We start from the raw sequence: 20,832 nt of genomic DNA, 5'->3' as shown, positions 1-20,832 counted from the left end.
TTTCCTTACTTGAAAAGAAAGTAGGTGCTGATTTCTTGTGATATGGGCCATTCCACTGAACCCCTACCTTGTATTTATAGTATTCGGTAACATTTATGTGTTAATAGCCCTTTAAAGGGTATCAATTGTGAATTCATCTCCTACCCTCTATTGACATATATGCTGTTGCCCAAATATCTTTGAAGTTTTTTGCATTGTGCCTTTCTCTTGCTGTTACAAATGACTAGAATACTCTCCCCACCATCTCTTGGATTATCCAAATTCCCATTCATCTTTCAAGGTCTGGCTTAATGTTGAAGCAGCACAGCTTGTTGAGGGCTAGCTTGGTAGAAATCAGAGTGAGAATATACCAAGAAGCAGCTGAAACTCAGCAGAAATAATTTGGGGGTCCGTGGGTAGCCAACTGTCCTACCCAACCATGAACTTGGAGGTTCTCCTAGTGCTAAAAGCTAAAGGGTGTATATTTTAAATAGGGAAGGTGTTTTTGTTCCCCATGGCCATCACAAGCTGACTTCACATCTCGTTATTCCCCTCGTCGCCTTATACTCTGCAGCAGGATTTATCAAGAACAGCACTTGGTGTGGGGGTCAGATTACTCTTTGTTGTGAGAGGCTATCCTGTGCATTGTAGGATATTTAGCAGCACCCATGGCCTCAAGCCTAGATGCCAGTAGCACTCCCCTCTGTGTGACAACTAGAAATGAATACAGACATTGCTGAATGTTGGGGTGGGGAAAGGCGGGGAGGGGAGAGGTTAGAAGAAGAGAGGCACTGCAGAATCACTCTGCATTGTGAACCTCAGCTCCACAGGCACAGTGAGTCTCTTCCAGTTCTCCGGATGCAGTGTGTACCTACACACACCTGTATGTAGAATGCCCTTTCTGTTTGTCAGCTTCTAAGCTTTATCTTTCAAGATCTAGCTCTTCTGTGAAGCTTTTTCATCATTCTTGCCAAAACTGTTAGTGCTACTTCTTTGTGCTCCAAAGCACAAAGCTGTAAAATAATTATTTACAGGCTTAAAAGTGTATATTAGAGATCCTACTATATACCAACTGTTGTGCTAGGTTCTAGGGATGCAGCATTGAAGACGATAAACATTTCTTGCCTCATGTTGCTGACAGTCAGCTTCTTATATATCACAAATTATATTTGTAGTTCCCACAGAGACTGTAAATTCCTGGAAGGCAGGGACCAAGCGTCGGCTCTTGTTCATTACCCCCTAACTCCTTACATAGTATTTGACATAGTGTTGGTCTTCATAAGTATTTGGTGAATAAAGGAAATAAATAATTTATTGCCCTCTCTGCATCTCCACTCGCATTACCCTAATTCAGGTTCTCTTCATTGCAGATATGAGCTCTTGCCTGTTTCCAAGTAAACTATCCTGACTCCATTTGCCCCCTTTAGATCCCACCTTCTGCAAAGACACCAGAATGAGATGTCCAGAATACAAATCTTAGAAGCCATCAGTGCTTCTTGTTGCATCTGGTATTTTAAAGACAAGTGTCTGTAACATAGCTGAGTCTGCCCTTTTCTGGTCACTCCCTTCCCTACACTTCTCTCCACCAGTCAGAACAGCCTGTAGCTCTCCATGATCACCGTGCTATTTCAGACCCCAGAAGCTTTGCTTCTGCTGCTTCGTCTTATCTGCAATTTCCTGTCTTCTACTGGGTAATTCCAACTCATCCTTTAAGATTCAGTTCAAGAATCCATTCTTTCTGGTAGCCTCTTCTGGGCTAACTACCAGACTAAGTTGGGTGGTCCTCCTCTGTGTCCCACAGTGCTAGTATCTACTTGTGATTTCTTAATTGTCTGTTAATGGGAATGCCTTCCCAATTCTGCAGTGAGTTTCTTGAGAGCAGGACTTAATCTTTCATCTTTGTATCCCAGGTGTCTAGCATAGTGACTGACAAACGGTAGGCACTTAGATTTTGTTTGAATGAATGAATGTGTGAATGAAAAGGTTAGTAACAGGACCTTTTATTTAAAGTAAAAGTTTCAAATAGAGGCTCTTAATGATCATGTGTTTTATTTTTGCTTTCTACAGATATTGGTATCAACTTGACAGATCCTGTGTTCAGAGGAATTTATAGGGGGGTTCAAAAGCATCAAGGTAAATGTTTCTTTTATTAAGGTAAATAGTTTATCTGTGAAGACAAACTTTCTGACTCAAGGGAGACCTTAAGAAGCTTCACCCACTCCTACAATTGAAATATTAAAGAATTTATTATGCATCTTGGATAAAACTATAAACAAAGTGAAACACATATAAGCTATATTGGTAAACCATGATCATGAACATTTATAAAATATCTATTACAACAAAGTGTTATCAAGCCCTTCTTATCTGTAGAAGTTTATAACTTTGAATATAGAACTTTAGATAACCATATGCATAAAAGGCAAACCATAAAGCCAAACAGACTTTTCCCCTTTGTGGTCAACAGAATAAAAATACAATTGAATGGATAACTATTCATCTATTTTGCCTTATATGGGTTTCTTTTTTTTTAAAGTATCGCTAGGTCTTTGCTTATTATATGATAAGCACTCATCAAATAGTATTGATTTGACTTCAGTAAATGTGATTTTTCTGTGTATTTTTCTTTCAATAAAGGATAATTAAATTATGGGTAAGTGAATTTTTAGTTACACTTTCCTAATGTGGGGTTCATCTTTTACAGATGACTTACAGGATGTAATAGAGAGAGCTGTTCAGATTGGTGTTAAAAAGGTAACATTTCATTTTTGTTACCCTTATGGTTTTTTTTTTAAAAAACTAAATTTTGGTTAAAATACTGCAGAAAAGAAGAGAAAGAGCCAAACCACATTTAGCATTTTGTGATATGTATTGTCAACATGTAATATTAGCAAGTTAATGAAATAAAATGTCAAAATATTCTGTTCTCAGCAATTTAAGTGACACAAACCTTGTGAGTGGTTCTTCCATGTGATCAGAAGTGTAGTAAATGGCCAAGTCTCCCTGGAAAAGTTTTTTAAAACCCATCTAAATTACCAGGCTTCTTAAGAGGCAACTATTAGTAGATTTTGTAACAATTTAGCATTTGTTAGAAGTAAGCAATCATCAAAAAGACATGTATCTAATCACCAAGTTTAGCTTTTATACTATGTATAACATTGCAAATAACTGAGAGAACACTTTAATTTTTATGGTGGTAATTTGATAATCAGGAGAATTCCTACTACTTTTAGAGCGTTCTAAGCAAAAGAATTTTAGTTCGGTGTCAAATTTTTTGAATAGATATTTCTTTTTAATCAGTATTTTTTTAAAGTAGCAAGCTAGCCCACACATGCACACAAGAAATAAGATTACGTTCCATAGGGGACTTCCCTGGTGGTCCAGTGGGTAAGACTGCACGCTCCCACTGCAGGGGGCCTGTCTTCGATCCCTGGTCAGGGAACTAGATCCCACATGCAGCAACTAAAAGAACCCGCACGCCGCAACTAAGACCCAGCGCAGCCAAATAAATAAATATTAAAAAAAAAAAAAAAGATCAAGTTCCATAGTGTGGTATCAGGGCACTTAGTAGCTACTGTTTCTAAGTTAAATAAACCTCAGTTTTAAAAAGTGATACTCCTGGCTAAATGAGTTCTGCAGTCTCCAACTCGAAAATTGTATTAGTTATTATTCAGAAGTAATAAGAGGATGAAAGTTACAACATAATTTCTCATTATGTGGTCATTCTTTGCTTGGTAAATCACTTTATAAAATGTTTTTCTGCAAACTCTGAAATACCAAGCTCCTAAATTTTGTCAACTGAAAAAAAATGCACAACCTAAAGGTTGAGAATTATGTTTTATTTGGCGTACTTGCTGAATTACCAGGCTTCTTAAGAGGCAACTAGTAGTTGCCTAATCCTCTCAGGTGGCTCTGAGGGACTGCTCCGAAGAGGTAAGGGAGGAGCCAGGATATATGGGAGTTTTGCCCAAAAAAACAGGTAGTGGAACATCAAAAGATTACTGCTAATTAAAGAAAAAAATCTCAAGTTAATGAATTTAGCACTTTTCTACATATGGGAAGATGCAACAGTCTGGGCTCATTGAAATCATTCCTTTGATGTGCACCTTCACTATCTAGAGCAAGTATCCTGTTTTTCTCCATCCTGAATCCCCTCAGGGTGCACAGTCAGAGGCAGCTGCAGTGGCTGAGGGCTTGATGACCATAACATCCTTTGTTGACTGATATGGCAGGAGACATTTTTCGTAGACAGTTTTCGTGTGTCATCCATGAATAGTTTAATCTTAACATTTATAACACACACATGGATTTAGGAATGACAGAACTGAAGAACTGAAATCAAATTTACTTGGACATGGTTCCAAATTGAAATTTAATCCAGTACCTTGTAGCTTTATGGTAGTGATTAAAAGCACAGTTACGGCATCACAAACCTTGGTTCCAGCCCCAGCTTCCTTCCTCAGAGCTTTGTAACCTGGGGTGCTTCATCTCTCTAGACTTCAGTTTTCTCATCCCTAAATCAAGAATGATAATAATAGCTAATAAACAGAGTTGTTGTGAAGATTAAATAAAATATGGAATGCAAAGCACTTGATATTGTACCTGGCATAAAGTAGGCAACATTTATTATGTTCATGGCGGAAGCTGTCATTATCGTCATCGTCGTCGTCATCGTAAACTGGGAGAGGAAAGTATATGTCCCCTAGTCTTGTCCTTACTTTTTCATCTATTTGGGAAAGTTACAGGTAAAATAAAAGGTAGATTTGATTAGAAACTATTTTATGTAATTGAAAACTGGATGTGGGCACCTGATCTTTTTTTTTTTTAAATTTTTATTGGCGTACGGTTGATTTATAACGTGTTTCAGGTGTACAGCAAAGTGAATCAGTTATACATATACATATATCCATTCTTTTTTAGATTCTTTTCCCATATAGGACATTACAGAGTATTTTTTTTTTAATTTATTTATTTTTGGCTGCATTGGGTCTTCGTTGCTGTGCGCAGGCTTTCTCTAGTTGTGGCGAGCGGGGGCTACTCTTCATTGTGGTGCGTGGGCTTCTCATTGCGATTGGGTCTCTTGTTGCAGAGCATGGGCTCTAGGCACGCAGGCTTCAGTAGTTGTGGCATGTGGGCTCCGTAGTTGTGGCTCGCGGTCTCTAGAGCGCAGGCTCAGTAGTTGTGGCACACGGGGTTAGTGGCTCCGCGGCACGTGGGATCTTCTGGGACCAGGGATCGATCCCGTGTCCCCTGCATTGACAGGCGGATTCTTAATCACTGCGCCATCAGGGAAGTCCCCACCTCATCCTTTATTAAAGAATTAGGTAGTGTTAGTAAACAGTAGTTTTCTCAATATTTTTGTTACTATATACTATGTTTTACAGGCAGAATAGATACTCAGTGTCTATCATTTCAGAAGTTTATCACTCTGTGAAAATGTCTGTTTATCATTTGCACTATCTCCTGTGTTTTCTATGTGTTCTATTTACGTGTGTACCTAGAATGAATTCTTCATTTTAGCTCAGTGAGTCTCTTGAAGTATGCTTTAAATTTTAAATCACTTCTTCAGAAGAATGTGCACTTAAGCAGCACTGCCTTAGTAGTCACCATCAACACATAGCTCTTTAGTGACATTTTCCCTTAAACAGGTTAGCAAAGGTGGTGTTCTAACTGCAGTGGACTCTGATAGCTACCTCTGTAGAAGGGCTTCCTTGCCAAGAGCTATACATTTCCCTACAAAGAATTTTATCAATATACATTAATCCAGTGATTGTCAAACTTGGCCTCAGAACCCCTTCATGTTCTTTAAGATTATTGAGGACACCAAAGAGCTCTGATGTGGGTTCTATCTATTGATATATATTGTATTAGAAATTAAAACAGAAAAGTTTTAAATGCAGTTGTCTTTGAATAACACGGGTTTGAACTGTGAGTTCACCTAGACACAGATTTTTTTTCCAGTAGTAAATACTACAGTATTACGTGATCTGAGGTTGGGTGAATATGTAGATGTGGAACCCCTGATACAGAGGGACAACTATAAGTAATATACAGATTTTCAATGGCGCCCCTAACCTCCACATTGTTCAAGGGTCAACCATATCTATTTATTAATTCATTTTAAAACAGTAGACCATTATGTAAAATAAATAGCATATTTTTATGAAAAGTATTTTCTAAACCAAAAACATTTAGTGACATGAGTGGAGTTTGTATTTTTTTTTTAATATCTTTTAAATGTCTGACTTAATAGAAGACTGCTGAGCTTTCATATCTGTTTCTGCAGTCTTTTGTGATGTTACACATCATGTAGCCTCTGGAATACTTCACTGCACACGTGTGACAGGTGAGAGTGAATAAGGCAAATAACATCTTAGTATTATTATGATAATAGTTTTGACCTAACAGATCCCGTGGAGAGTCCAGGACCACACTTGGAGAACTGTTTAGTCAACACTATTGAATCTCTAATTTAGATTAACAGAATTCTAAATTCAGAAGTTTTTAGTTATTCATTCTTTCCTAATGTGATCTCTGTCCTCAAGAAACTCGTGGTCTAATAGGAAAGACAGACATGTGAATACATTTTAGTAGGAGTCACAAATTCTTTGTAGTGTGTGTATGTGTGTGTGCGTGTGCGTGCGTGCGCATATGGAGAGGGTATTCAGGATCCACTCTGCACAGGAGGTGATCTTTCAGCTGAATTTTTAAAGGAGGGTTGGTGTGTGACAGTCAAAGAGAAGCATTCTGGAAAAAAGCAGCAGGAAAGCACGTTTGGGAAAATGTTGTTGACACCCTGTTAAAGTTGACTTATTTTATTTCTTTCTGTTTCAGTTTATGATTACAGGTGGAAATCTACAAGACAGTAAAGATGCACTGCATTTGGCACAGACAAATGGTATCCTCATATTACTTTTACCCCCCAAAATGTGAATTAAGTTATTTTGAAGAAGTCTTTCTGAGAACTGCCTCAGGTACAAATACTGTAGACACAACAGGAAGATAGACCAATTTCAGTGTGACATGATTAAGATGAAAAAATTGAAAGTGCCCAGTGTTATATCAGATGCTTGATGAACCCTCTTGTATTTAATAAGGATTATTTTAAGATTTCAGTTAATGAGAATTAAGTTCACTAGGCATAGAATTTAACCTCAGATATTCCTGATGTAGAATTTTTGTGTATATGCCGTAATGTGTTTAAGATATGAGTTGCTTTTTATTTGCTCTTTTTTAACTTAGGTTGTGAAAGATCATTTATTAAATATTCATCATGCAGATCAGAGACACTGTGCAAGGCCCCAGGAATGTAAATAATAATATAATATATAATCCCTCATATGCTCACTTCATGTTCATATATTTGCATTTATTTAAAGTCTGTAAAGTTTTAGAGTTGATTCCTACCAGAATCCTAGTTACATAAAACACCTCCTTTATCTGGCATTCATTTACCTAACCTTTTTTTTGTTTGTTTTTTGCTGGGGAGCGGCAGGGAGCATACTTCATGTGCTAGACACTGAAGAATTAGGCATTCCATGTTATTTTTCAAAATACTAGTTTGTTCATTAAAAGCTGTTTTTTATTGAAATCTTTCTAAAATGCATACTTCTGTTCAGGATCCACTGACACTTTTTCTAAGTGATTAAAGTCATAAAAATAATCATCTTCCCAGAAGCTTTTGATGTGTATAAGAATATTATCTTGCATACTTGTTATTCCCCAAACAGATATGCTTTTAAAAGTTCTTGGATCTCCATTGTCAGCCCTTTTCCACTCCTCTGCATATACCTGCTACCTCACTGCTTTTTTTTTTTTTAAATATAAATCTGATTTTTTAAAAAAATTAATTAATTCATTTATTTATTTTTGGCTGTGTTGGGTCTTTGTTTCTGTGCGAGGGCTTTCTCTAGTTGCGGTGAGCGGCGGGGGCCACTTTTCATCGCGGTGCGCGGGCCTCTCACTGTCGCGGACTCTCTTGTTGCGGAGCACAGGCTCCAGACGCGCAGGCTCAGTAGTTGTGGCTCACGGGCTTTGTTGCTCCGCGGCATATGGGATCCTCCCAGACCAGGGCTCGAACCCGTGTTCCCTGCATTGGCAGGCAGACTCTCAACCACTGTGCCACCAGGGAAGCCCTACCTCACTGCTTTAAAAGCTCCTTTTATGCATGAACATATTCGTGGGAGCCTGAGGAAGGCAACAGGTCTCTCCCATGGGTTCATCAGGTGCAAGAGCCTTAAGCTTCTTAAGCCCTTTTCAACCTCACACTTGTGTTCCATACAATTAAGATACCAAAGTACAGCCTCCAAATAAGTGAGCTTTATTTTCTATTAGAAAAATGAATCCTACTTCCACCTCTGTTACCCTTTTTAAGGGAAAGGAATGCATTTTAACTGTTAATACATGGAACCTGAGTCACATGAACAGTGAATATTAAAGATAAAATTGTAGAATGAAATGTCATTACCTAAGAAATTGTTTCATTTTCCATTCAAAAGGCTCAGTAAATACCAAACTTTGGAAGAGTTGAATTGTTTTCACCAGTACATTAAGGCAGTTTTCATATTCATGTCCTACTTTGTTAGTATTCCAGAAATTCTTATGTGATTAACCCAGTGCAATTCTGGTAGTTTGACTAGTTTATGGGTATTGTTAAAAGCTGACCAGTTGAAATTATTTGATATTATATCATTTTTGCATATTAAATATAAATATGAAAAAATATCTTGAAAATAATCCTAAGACATTTTGTGCTAGATATGTTTTTCAGTACAGTTGGGTGTCATCCTACAAGATGTGATGAATTTGAAAAGAATAACCCTGATCTTTACTTGATGGAGTTACTAAATCTCGCTGAAAACAACAAGGGGAAAGTTGTAGCAATAGGGGAATGTGGACTTGGTAAGTGCCAACTTATCCCGTTAGAGTGACTTTGTTTGAAAATAATTGACTTGTTGTGTACAAGTCATGAGTAATTATTGATTCTTTTTTATCTTTTAAAGATTTTGACCGACTGCAGTTTTGTCCTAAAGGTACTCAGCTCAAGTAAGGAAATTTGTTGTCTTTAGAAATTATCGTATTGTAAAATCTTAAGGGCGATTTTTAAGTAGATTTTATCAGTTCAGAATGTAGTTAGATTAAGCATGAGGGTTTTTTTGTTTTTCCCTTTGTATGTTAAAAGTTAAGTGAAACAAATTCCATGCATACTTGAATGGAATTCATAAGGTATGGAAGCATATAGTTCCCTAATTGTTTAACCATTTAACTTGATTTTAATGGTAGAAACAGGGATGAGTTTACATGATAGACTTTTGATTTTTGTTTGTTTAATAATTGCATTCATACATGAACCATTCCAATAAAATGAATTAAATTCTGTTGTGCGGCATATGATTTAAGAGTAAAAGATATTATTAATAAAAAGAGATTATAGGATCAATCACCAAAGCTAGAAAAGCATATTTTACTCTTGCTGGGTGTTGGATATTGTCAGTTTGGAACCTGAGAATCCTTTCATAGGATCCATGTTGGGAGTGGTGGCTTCTGAGAAAACTCCAAGCTCACAAGCCTCAGAGACTTCTTATAACCCATGGCCTGTAGCTGTTATTTGGAACTCCTGTCACCAGACTGGTGGGTAGTGTTGAAGGCTGAAAAGAAAAATTATGTTATAGGCTTAATTTAAGACATAAGCATTTTGTTGAATTTCAAAAACAGTGTATTAATTGTCAAGATGGTAAAACATTAAAATGAGTTTCTAAAGGAGGCTAATTTCATTATTCATCTATTCAGCAAATATTTATGGAGTAATATGTGCTAGAAACTGCTGGGAACTCATAGTATACTCATAGTATACAAAACTGTGAATAAGGTATAGTATCTGCTCCTAGAGCCATTTAAGAATAAACAACCCTCCATCCTGCTTAGTTTCTCATACATGAAAGAGGAGTCTGGATCAAATTCTCTCAGGATACCATCTAGCTCTCTCATAATATTTAATAATTAACCATTTTTTGTCATATGATCTTGATTAAGCCAGTGCTTGATGGCCTGAAGGGACTTTTCAAATCACACCTGCCAGAAGTGTACTTGCTCCCGCTCCCTCCCCTGCCCACACACGCAATCCCGGTGTGTCCGGTCCAGGTGAAAGTGCCTACAGTGAGGAGCAGATTGACCAGTGAGTCTGTCATACCCTGGACGTCAGGGTCCAGAATTCCTGAAGGACCGTAACCAAGTGACACAGGATGGGTTAGAGTAACGTTCTATGGGCTCTTCCTTTCAGGCTTCACAGTTACAGAACCTTTCAGAGCTGCTTAGTTAGCAGCATATTATTTGCCGTGTTTTTCAGGGACATTCACGTGATTACTGGCAGGATTATTAAATCTCTGTACCTCTCTCGAATATCATGTAGGTCAGTTCACTTAACCTTAAAAGTTCACATGTTCACATTTAAAAAGAGAAACAGTTCGCTGTAATAGCTTCTTCGGTTAAGCCCACAGATCTTAATTCCTCCACTTTCATGTCTGTTTTTGGCCAAGACGAGCCTCATGAGGCAAACAGATTGTGTGGTGTGACCATCGAGGACAGTGGCAGAGTCCGCCATACGACTTTCCATCCAGATGACTTAAACGGATTCTAAAATGCAACTTAAATACTTTAAACCTGATTTGTGTGTGTGTTTAATGAAAACATTGATAGTATCAGCTCTCTTTTACTGCTCCATCATCTTCAGATCAGAACTTAAAACGATGTATATATAGCAGTATATAGTTTATGCTTCAACACACATGCCACTTGTCCAGATGTTGATCTGTAATAGAGTTGAACTCCATTGATTAAGTGAATGATTACCAAGTGTCTCCTCAGTCTGATACAAAGAAGAATAAGTGCCTCTACAGATAAGAGAGGACATAAATAATTAAAATAGGTTGGAAAGTGCTATCTAAAAGGTATGTGAACAGCAGAGGGAAAGACTCACTTTCTGGGAGAGTCAGAAGGCTTTGCTAAGGTGACGGGATGTGACCTAGGCCTCTTCCAGAACAGGTAAAGCTAAGGACGAATTAAAGTACAGTAGAAATTTTGAATAGATGGGCAGTTCAGTTTGAAATTGCATTTTATTATAGATCATCAAATGACTTAGTGAGTAAAAGAATGACAAACCAGTGGTAATTGCATTTGGATTGTTGTTATGGAAACATATACCCATGTCTTCTACCTTTGCTCCCTCCTTTCCTATAGCACGTACTAACAGTATCACCCCTATTCTCTGCCACACAGCACTCTGTACTTGTTTCAGCATTTCTCACATTGTAATAAAAGTGTGTTTGTGTTACCACTTCCATTCCCACAACAAACTAGTGTCTCTGAGTTCTTCAAAGGCACAGACCAAGTCTTCCTCATGTTCTAGTTCCTATGGCACCTAGCACAGTACTCTTAGCACGTCGTAAATGTGCACTGAATTTTTAATAATAAGGAAAGTGTCTTTTTGATTCCTGTAGAGCATGATGGATAAAAAGCCTATAATTCAGCTTTTACTGTTGAGTCTATTGAAAGAATTTAGATTTTGGTCTGTGCTTATATATGCCAGTTGTCCATCTGAAAAAATTAACTAGTGTGTGATTGTCATTTTTGTTTTACTTTTTAAGTAAAAACGTATAGTCAAAAAAAAGACCTGTGAGAAGAGAAAAATAGAAAATAAATTAGTATAATGGATTAGGAGGCAAGACCAAAAAAAAAAAAAAAAAAAAACCCACTACTGTGCAATAGACAAAGCATCTGAAAAATAATGGTAAGTAAAGGCAGTAGACAACATAGTATTAAAAGACCTTTGGAATCAACGGATCTTTAGGTTTGAATCATAACTGCCTTTTGGTACCTATATATTCCTTTGTAAATCTCAATTTCCTCATCTTTAAAATGGGGATAATACCGCCTGCCTTTCGTAACATTTAGTATGTAAAGGCCATTGTGCCGTGCCCGGCACAGAGTCAGAGCTCCATAAATTGTGGCTGTTGTAGTATTCTTAGAAATACTGCCAACCTAAAGGAAGCTACTGGCTATAGTTTCTGTTTGGGATTTTTGAAAAGTGCTTTTTAAAGAGCAAAAAGAGAAGAAAAGCAAGAAGACAAGGAAAAGACCTGATTTAGTTATGGAAAGGTTAGCCTTTAGGCATGCCCTGTATTTTCAGTTTCTCTGCCTGGTGCTACTACACTCCTTTCCTTGTTGCAAGTTAGAGTTCTGTTCACTTGAGCGGGAGGCATTTGCTTTGGGCATTTTTCTTGGGGTTTTAGAATGTTAATACTGTGCAGGTCTTTTTTTTTTTTTTTTAATCAGACATCAGACAAAATTTCAAAATAATCATTTGCGGATTTAGGAAACCTCAGAGATGATGGCAAGGAGGGCCTCAGTCTCTCCTCTGGCTTAGAGGAGGGAGTAACACTGGGTTCAGGTGTACTGGTGGAACGCTTTGGGTCTTCTGGATTTGCCTCAATCCAAGTTACAGGCATTCCTCTGAGATATTGGGGGTTCAGTTCCAGACCATCACAATAAAGCAAGTCACAGGAATGTTTTGGTTTCCCAGCGCATATAAAAGTTATGTTTACGCTATACTGTAGTCTGTTAAGTGTGTGATAGGATTATGTGTAAAAAAACAATGTACAGACTTTAATTAAAATATACTTTATTGCTAAAAAAATGCTAACCATCATCTGAGACTTCAGCGAGTCAGTCTTTGTGCTGGTGGAGGGTCTTGCCTCAGTGTTGGTGGCTGCTGACTGATCAGGGTGGTGGTGCTGAAGGCTGGGCTGGCTGCGGCAGTTTCTTAAAATAAGACAGCAGTGAAGTTTGCTGCATCGATTGACTCTTCCTATCACGAACTATTTCTCGGTAGCCCAAGATGATGTTTGACAGCATTTTACCCACAGTAGAACTTCTTTCAGAATTGGAGTCAGTCCTCTCAAACCCTGCCACTGCTTCATCATCTAAGTTTATGTCATGTCATTTCAACAGTCTTCACAGTATCTTCACCAGGAGTAGATTCCATCTCAAGAAACCACTTTCTCTGCTCATCCATAAAAAGAAACTTCTCATTCATTAAAGTTTTATCATGAGATTGCAGCAATTCAGTCCCATCTTCAGGCTCCACTTCGAATTCTAGTTCTCTTGCTGTTTCCATCACATCTGCAGTTACTTTCTCCACTCAAGTCTTAAACCCCTCAAAGTCATCTATGAGTGTTGAAATCAACTTCTTCCAAACTCCTGTTAATGTTGATATTTTGACCTTTTCCCACGAATCACGAATGTTCTTAATGGCGTCTAGAATGGTGAATACTTTCCAGGTTTTCAGTTTACTTTGCCCAGATCCATCATCAGTGGCAGCTATAACCTTACAAAATGTTTTTCTTAAATAATAAGACGAGAAAGTAAAAATTACTCCGTGATCCATGGGCTGCAGAATGAATGTTGTGTTAGCAGGCATGACAACAACATGAATCTCATTGTACGTCCCCATCAGAGCTCTTGGATGAATGGGTGCATTGTCAATGAACAGTAATATTTTGAAAGGAATCTTTTTTTCTGAGCATTAAGTCTCAACAGTATGCTTAAAATATTCAGTAAACCATGTTGTAAACAGATGTTGTCATCCAGGCTTTTGTTATTCCATTTACAGAGCACAGGCAGAGTAGATTTAGCATAATTCTTAAGGGTTCTAGGATTTTCAGGTTGGTAGATGAGCATAGGCTTCAACTTAAAGTCACCAGTTGCATTAGCCCCTAACAAGGGAGTCAGCCTGTCCTTTGAAGCCAGGCGTTGACTTCTCCTCTCTAGCTATGAAAGTCCTAGATGGTATCTTTTTTCAACTTAAGGCTGTTTCATCTACATTGAAAATCTATTGTTTGGTGTAGCGACCGTCATTCATTATCTTCACTGGATCTTCTGGATACCTTGCTGCAGCTTCTGCATCAGCACTTGCCGCTTCGCCTTGCACGTTTATGTTCTGGAGGCGGCTTCTTTCCTTAAACCTCATGAACCAACCTCTGCTGGCTTCAAACTTATCTTCTGCAGCTTCCTCACCTCTCTCAGCCTTCATAGAATCGAAGTTAATTAGGGCCTTGCTCTGGATCAGGCTTTGGCTTAAGGGAATGTTATGGCTGGTTTGATCTCATATCTAAACTACTAAAACTTTCTCCATGTCAGCAGTAAGGCTGTTTTGCTTTCTTATCATTTGTGTGTTCATGGGAGTAGCACTTTGAATTTTGTTTAGGAACTTTAACTTTGCATTCACAACTTGGCTGACTGGCTCAAGAGGCCTAGCTTTTGGCCTGTCTTGGCTTTAAACATGCCTTCCTCACTAAGCTTAAACATTTCTAGCTTTTGATTTAAAGTGTGAGACATGAAACGCTTCCTTTAACTTGAACACTTAGAGGCCATTCATAGTAGTGTTATTAGTTGGCTTAATTTCAATGCTGTTGTGTCTCAGGGAATAGAGAGGCCCAAGGAGAGGAAGAGAGACCCGGGAACACGCTGGTAGGTCAGAACACACAGAATATTTGTTAAGTTCACTGTCTGGTATGGGCAAGGTTTGTGGCTCTCCAAAACAATTGCTATGGTAACATCAAGGACCACTGATCACAGATACAGTAATGAAAATACAATAATACAATACAAATGCAATAATGAAAAAGTTTGAAATATTGCAAGAATTGCCAAAACGTGACACAGAGACACAAAGTGAGCAAATGCTGTTGGAAAAGTGGTGCCGACAGACTTGCTTCATGTAGAGTTGCCACAGATCTTCAATTTGTAAAAACAAACAAACAAGAAAACAGTATCCAAGAAGCTCAGTAAAACAAGGTATGCCTGTAATAACAGCTGGTACTCTGAAGTTGAACTTTTCAAGCCCTTGTCCTTAGCTATTGTTGACCCTAAAATGTAAGAAGCAGTAACATTTACAATCAGAAGCAAATCACAGCTTTGCTAAAATGAGCAAATCTAACTCAAAGAATGATTCTCATTTATGAATTTTTAAAAATCTTAAAAGAAGCAGAGAAGTCTCTTAATAGGTGCCACTGGTGGTGCAGTGGTTAAGAATCCACCTGCCAATGCAGGGGACACGGGTTCAAGCCCTGGTCCAGGAAATTCCCACATGCCTCGGAGCAACTAAGCCCGTGCGCCACAACTACTGAGCCTGCGCCCAGAGCCTGCACGCCACAACTGCTGAGCCCGAGTGCCACAACTACTGAAGCCCGCGCGCCTAGAGCCCGTGTTCTGCCTCAAGAGAAGCCACTGCAATGAGAAGCCCGCGCACCGCAATGAAGAGTAGCCCCCACTCACCGCAACTAGAGAAAGCCCATGTGCAGCAATGAAGACCCAATGCAGCCATAAATAGATAAATAGATAAATAATAATAAGTAAATCAATAAATTTTTTTTTTTTTAAAACCTGAGTTAAAAAAAAAATAGGTGCCACTTCCTGCCCTTTAGCTTCTGTTGTTATTCCTAGTTACCATAGTGGGTTGTTTTTTCTTTAAAGACCCTAGTCATTTGATGTTAAGTACCAATTATCCTCAATTTGTATTATTGGGAATGACTTTTTACCACATGGTTTTCTTATGATACCTAGCTGGCTTGAGCACGTCGACCTTTCTTTTCTCAAATTATATAAAATTCTGTGAGCACGTTGCTTGGGCATCTGTTATTTTCATAAATTGTACTTTTGCCTACTCTGCGATAGGAAGGCTTATTTCCAAGCTGATCATTAGACTCTGTAAATCTGTGGCTTGGTTGTATGGCTGTGTGTAGCCAGAAGCCAAATACAGAGTAAAGTTTACATAATGACTGGAGAACACTTAATTGCTGACATTTGAATTACTTTAGAGGTTCTGGAAATAGTGACCAGTAGTAATTATTAAAATATTTTTTTCCAAGTGTTCGTTTATATTTCCTACACTGTGAAGTTTCAGCACCATGCTAACTAAAAATATTTTTGCTTATTCTAGTCCAGCAGAATCTGAAAAAAAAAAAAAACATTGGATAATAAAGACATAGACCACCAATTTTAGGATGACTATTTCTTTGTGAAGTACATTTCTATTTCTAATTTTAAAATGTAGCATTTTCAAGAGTTTTACAAAGGGGGTACTCTTAGGAAAATAGTTGTCTGGCACTTCAAGGAGACAAGATATAGGAAAACATAGCAAAAGAGATTTAAGTTATACACGGAGAAACTGTTCCCCCAAATTAGGGGCCTAGAAGAGGTAAAACCCCTTAAGAAAATAATGCGACACCTATTGTCTGTAACTCCTGGTTTAGCTTAAACTACATGACCATTAATGAGAACGAGAGGGAACACTGCTGAAATGAAAAGACACACACAACTCCCACCCTGTCATGTCCTCTGGATATTGTCCTTAAATGGTGGGACCAGGAAGAGGCTTCTTGAAAGCCTCTTGTGTGTTGTGATCTTGGACAAGGTCTTACACCCCTCTGACACCAGCTCTTGTCCTATCTGTCCTAGGGTTATTTTGAGGATTAGATGAGACAATGGTATAAGGCACTTAAAAACCTTTTTATAAAGTACTCTAAAATGTTCAGGACTGCCATTTTATCATGTAGTTTTCATTTTTCTGAAAAATAGAGTATTTCAGTTTTTTTGCTCATTTGTTTCATAAATTCTTTGTGTTTAGTTTTTAAGGGAATCCTTCTTTTTGCTCAGTGGCAATAACTCCTTGTATAACAGCACGTAGAAAACACTGAGTGTAAAGCCTGGCTTCTCACTGGAGTGAGTTGATTCCCGCTGGCGGTGCTCAGCCAGCTCTCGGGACAAGGGGCCGATGGCCATGTGTTTTCGGCCACCAACACATGCTTCGGGGAAGGGATCCCACGGGTGATAGGAGGGTGTCCACTTCATTTGTTGGGATTTAGTCAGAAAGCAAGTTAAAAGTAATTATTTGGGGGAACAGTCTCCATCACTGGAAACTTAAACCTTACAGCTCTTTACTTCTAGCCATCAGTAGTAAAGTGCTACCTAATTTACCTGGCAGTTACAATGGAAAAACTAACAAACATTTCTGAAAATAATTTTGTAATCCCAGAAAATGAAGTAACCCTTTCAGAAAGTTTTTATAAAAGCTTTCGGCTAGGCCTGATGTGTTTTAAATGCCTAAATTCACTATTTCTGTTCTATCATTTCTAGAGAATAAAAGCCCTTTAACTTTAAAAAAAAAAAAATCATGTGACAATTATTTTTCTCATGCTAAAATAAAATTTTTAATGAGGAAAATTTTTTTCCCATTTTGCAGATATTTTGAAAAACAGTTTGAACTGTCAGAACAAACAAAATTACCAATGTTTCTTCATTGTCGGAACTCACATGCTGAATTTTTGGGTGAGTTAAAGCTAAAATCTCATTTAAAATTTAAGAATTTGCAGAAATCAAGCTATTTGCTACAAGTTGTTTCTGTTTTAAATTCACAGACATAATGAGAAGGAATAGAGATCTGTGTGTAGGCGGAGTGGTGAGTATAGAAACTGCTTTTAATAAATGATGTTGGCCTCTATAAAGTGATTCAGATGCCAGCAATAAAGTTACTAAGGTTCTGCTCTCTCTTATTTGAAGGGCATATAAATTTACTGTTGAATCTACAGATCAGATATGGTACAAACATAAACCACACTATTTTAGTTACATTTACTTTGTTCAGAGTACAAGAATGAGTACAGAATTCTGTTCACAAGAAAACCCCGTGAATTTAGTCCTGCACATTGTAATAGTCTGCATGATCTTCTTTTTCTCTGCTTCTTCCATCAGCCATTCTTTAATGTTCTTCAATTTAAATTTTGAGCAAAATATAAACGAAATTTAATAATATTTTAAAATATTTTAGCACTCTTTTCAGGTTTGCCTTCTTAATTTCTTGTCAACTGTATTTATTTACTATTACCACTCTGATTAGAGACACATTCTCATTTCTGTAGTTTGCTTCTGCTCGAAACACTTCTCTATGGTCATTTCGGTCATTAGTCTTGAGAAAGTTCCATAAATATTATCTGTCTATCACTTAGCTTGGGTATCCATAGCAGTGATTTTTAATTTTTTTTTTTTTTTTGGATCATGGACTGCTTTGAAAACCTGCCTCAGAAAAATGCTCATATGTACAATTTTCACATGTAATTTTAGGAGAGACTCACTGGTCTCTAGCAAAAAGCTGTTATCCACATGTAAGTGGACTTTCTCAGTTCAGGCCTGTGTTGTTAAAGGGTCAGCTGTAGTTTAAAAAAATTAACAGCAACAACAAATCCAACCTAAATGTTTGACTTTTATCAAAAAAAAATTGCCAAATAAATTAATAACTAATTTTCTAAAATGGTTTATGAGGGTCATATTTAAAATTATCTTACATTGTTGGAGGCTATGTTTTCTTTCTAGTCAGCTGGAAGTGCTGAGGGGAAGAACAAACCCTTTTGAGCAGCTGTGTAACAGTTATTTTTGAGAAACATGTTACCCACAGTATATTCAGACTCTCTGGATGCTGTATTAACGTGACTTCACTTGTTAGGTGTGTTTAAAGGAGTCTTGTCACTTATTGTTTTGATTACATAAATACATCTGAAGTGTGAAAAATTTTGCTTTAACTCCTTTATCTTTGAAGGAGAAAAATTCCATCTCAATCCTTTTTGCTTGCTGAGCTGATATTATTGACTGTATAACAATTTACAGTTTCTTAGCGATGTTCTTAGAATCTCTTTATAGATCTTAAATTTTTCTCTTAAAATTCACTTGTCTTCTAGAAAAAAAAAAAGTATCCTCTAACAGAAAAATTGAACATTTAAAAATATTTTTTAAATAGTCTTGTAACATTTTACCTTTTCCTCATGCTTTTGCCTAGAATGTGGCCCTCTCCTCCAGTCCCCTTTCCTGGAGGTACAGCAGTAGTGCTGGTGCAGAGACCTCAGCACAGCCACAGACAAATTCTAGGCAGCCATCTCCTTCTTGCCTCGTCACATTGGAGATGATGACAGGTTATAATTGCGAAATTTGATTTGAAAATAAAAATTGTAGGGGCCACATTTGAAACCCCATGTTCAAAAAACCCCTACTGCGTTTATATTTTTGCTTAGAAAGTCCTATTAATGTTATTTAGAATTTTAAAGAAAAGTAATTATTATAATAAAATTATGCCTTCATGTCCTTAGGTGCATTCATTTGACGGTACCAAGGAAGCAGCAGCTGCTTTGATGGACTTGGGTCTCTACATAGGATTTAATGGTTGGTAGGTCCTTGAGTTGTTTTTTGGTTTTCGTTTTTTTAACTTTTATATTAAGCAGATTCCTTAAATTGTTTTATAGGGAATTACTGATAAAGATTTAAATTTGTTTTTATTAAAATTTGTGTGTTTTGCATTGACCTTGGTCTGTGAATTTTAGTGATAAATGTAGGAAATTAAACAGTATGTTACTATTACAAATTAAAGCTTGAAAGCTATAAACTGCTATCCTGTGTTCCAGTAATGGAAAACAATTTTCTGTTGAGATTAGCAGGTAGCTTTCTCTAGCAATGCAGTTTATTCTCGGATCAGTTTATCCCTTTAAAACGTATGTGTTCACGGCATTGCATATACATATACACAAGTGATGTCCACCTGTGGGGGAAAGGTCATACTATGACATAATCGTCTTCTATATCTCTGTAGGCCAAGAAACTGAGGCTCAGAGAAGTTAAGAAACAGGTGTAAAGTCACTCAAAGTGTGAGAACCTGTATCCTCTTCCTCACTTGGTGACCTTCCTGCTGTTATACACACTAAACCTCATGCACCCAGTACAGTCTGCTAGCACAGCTGGGTCCCTGGGCTCATTTTCTTCCAAATAATTTGGTGAGCTTCTACCAGTGTCTTTCCTCAGGTTATCAGTGTAACTCATGAAATAAATTGCAAAATAAATTGCAAAAAATAAGACTTCCTTTCCCTCTTCAGTGTTTCATTTCCTTAAAATCACTACTTTTCCAAGTACTTTTTTTTTTTCTTTTTCTTTTTTTTTTTTTTACTAAACTCCACTTTGGAAAATAGAATCATGAAATTAATTATTTGCTATAGAGTTCAGACTTATTTAAATGTCCTAGATGCTTCTTTCATATTTTAAATAAATTGATGATTTAATTAATTTATATATTAATATGGAAATAATGCATGCATAAAGAAGTAGTACTAAAAGACTTATAAACACAGTCTCCCAGCATGCCATCTACCCCAAGTTAATTTTTCCAGAGCCAACCACTTTACTCTTTATCGCCTTGTATCTAAATACTACATATATGCTATTAACTCTTAATTCATTCCCTTTGTCTGTTTCCATTAAGTTGTTTGAGCACTTTAGTTCTTATATCCAATACTGCCCCCCCCACCTCCATTATTTCCTCTATAGCCCTCTCAATGTAGTTATTTGAGAATTTTTGGTTATATGCATATTACGTGTTTTCATTATTATGTCTGTGTAAAATATTGTTGACTGCTGAACCATGTGATGTACCACTTTTTTATTTTCCTGGAGTAACTTTCCTCATATTTTTATTTACTTGTCTTTCTTCAGAACTTGAAGCCTTCTTCACACTTTCCAACAACTCTGTAAAATGCTTTTTTCTATTTTTCCACATGAGGAAACCTGTGTGGATAATCAGATAACTCGTTAGTTCCTGACCCTTCCATCTTTCTGCTACAGTTTGGACTAGTGTCTTTTCTGTGATAGAACTCCTATTTTTAAATCCCATGTATTCTATTTTGTTTTGATGGAACACTTGTTTGCAAATGAATTAATTCTGCTCTTCCTCTTGAAAATTTGCCTGGACAGTCAATGAAAGGGGAA

General features: G+C 37.3%; 1 protein-coding gene across 10 annotated transcripts in view; it reads left to right on the top strand.

Moving 5' to 3' along the window:
• The window catches only part of TATDN1 (TatD DNase domain containing 1), a 37,902-nt gene that overhangs the window by 7,682 nt on the left and 9,388 nt on the right, over positions 1-20,832 (top strand). For 2 of the 10 annotated variants that reach the window (XM_068525794.1, XM_068525795.1), the window contains exons 2-9: positions 2,047-2,112; positions 2,684-2,733; positions 6,814-6,877; positions 8,737-8,880; positions 8,982-9,024; positions 17,276-17,361; positions 17,451-17,491; positions 19,170-19,246. In XM_068525794.1, the coding sequence (XP_068381895.1) occupies positions 2,047-2,112; positions 2,684-2,733; positions 6,814-6,877; positions 8,737-8,880; positions 8,982-9,024; positions 17,276-17,361; positions 17,451-17,491; positions 19,170-19,246 (571 nt within the window). Of the gene's footprint in view, positions 1-2,046; positions 2,113-2,683; positions 2,734-6,273; positions 6,326-6,813; positions 6,954-8,736; positions 8,881-8,981; positions 9,025-9,527; positions 9,610-12,681; positions 14,503-17,275; positions 17,362-17,450; positions 17,492-19,169; positions 19,247-20,832 lie in introns of those variants that run through there. The other 8 variants (XM_068525796.1, XM_068525798.1, XM_068525797.1 and 5 more) reach the window with 8 other exon arrangements.

Source organism: Eschrichtius robustus, chromosome 17, assembly GCF_028021215.1.
Source record: "Eschrichtius robustus isolate mEscRob2 chromosome 17, mEscRob2.pri, whole genome shotgun sequence".
In the NCBI taxonomy this organism is placed as follows: domain Eukaryota; kingdom Metazoa; phylum Chordata; class Mammalia; order Artiodactyla; family Eschrichtiidae; genus Eschrichtius; species Eschrichtius robustus.
Note: the sequence above shows the minus strand (reverse complement) of the source record. Positions and strands in the feature narration are given on the sequence as shown.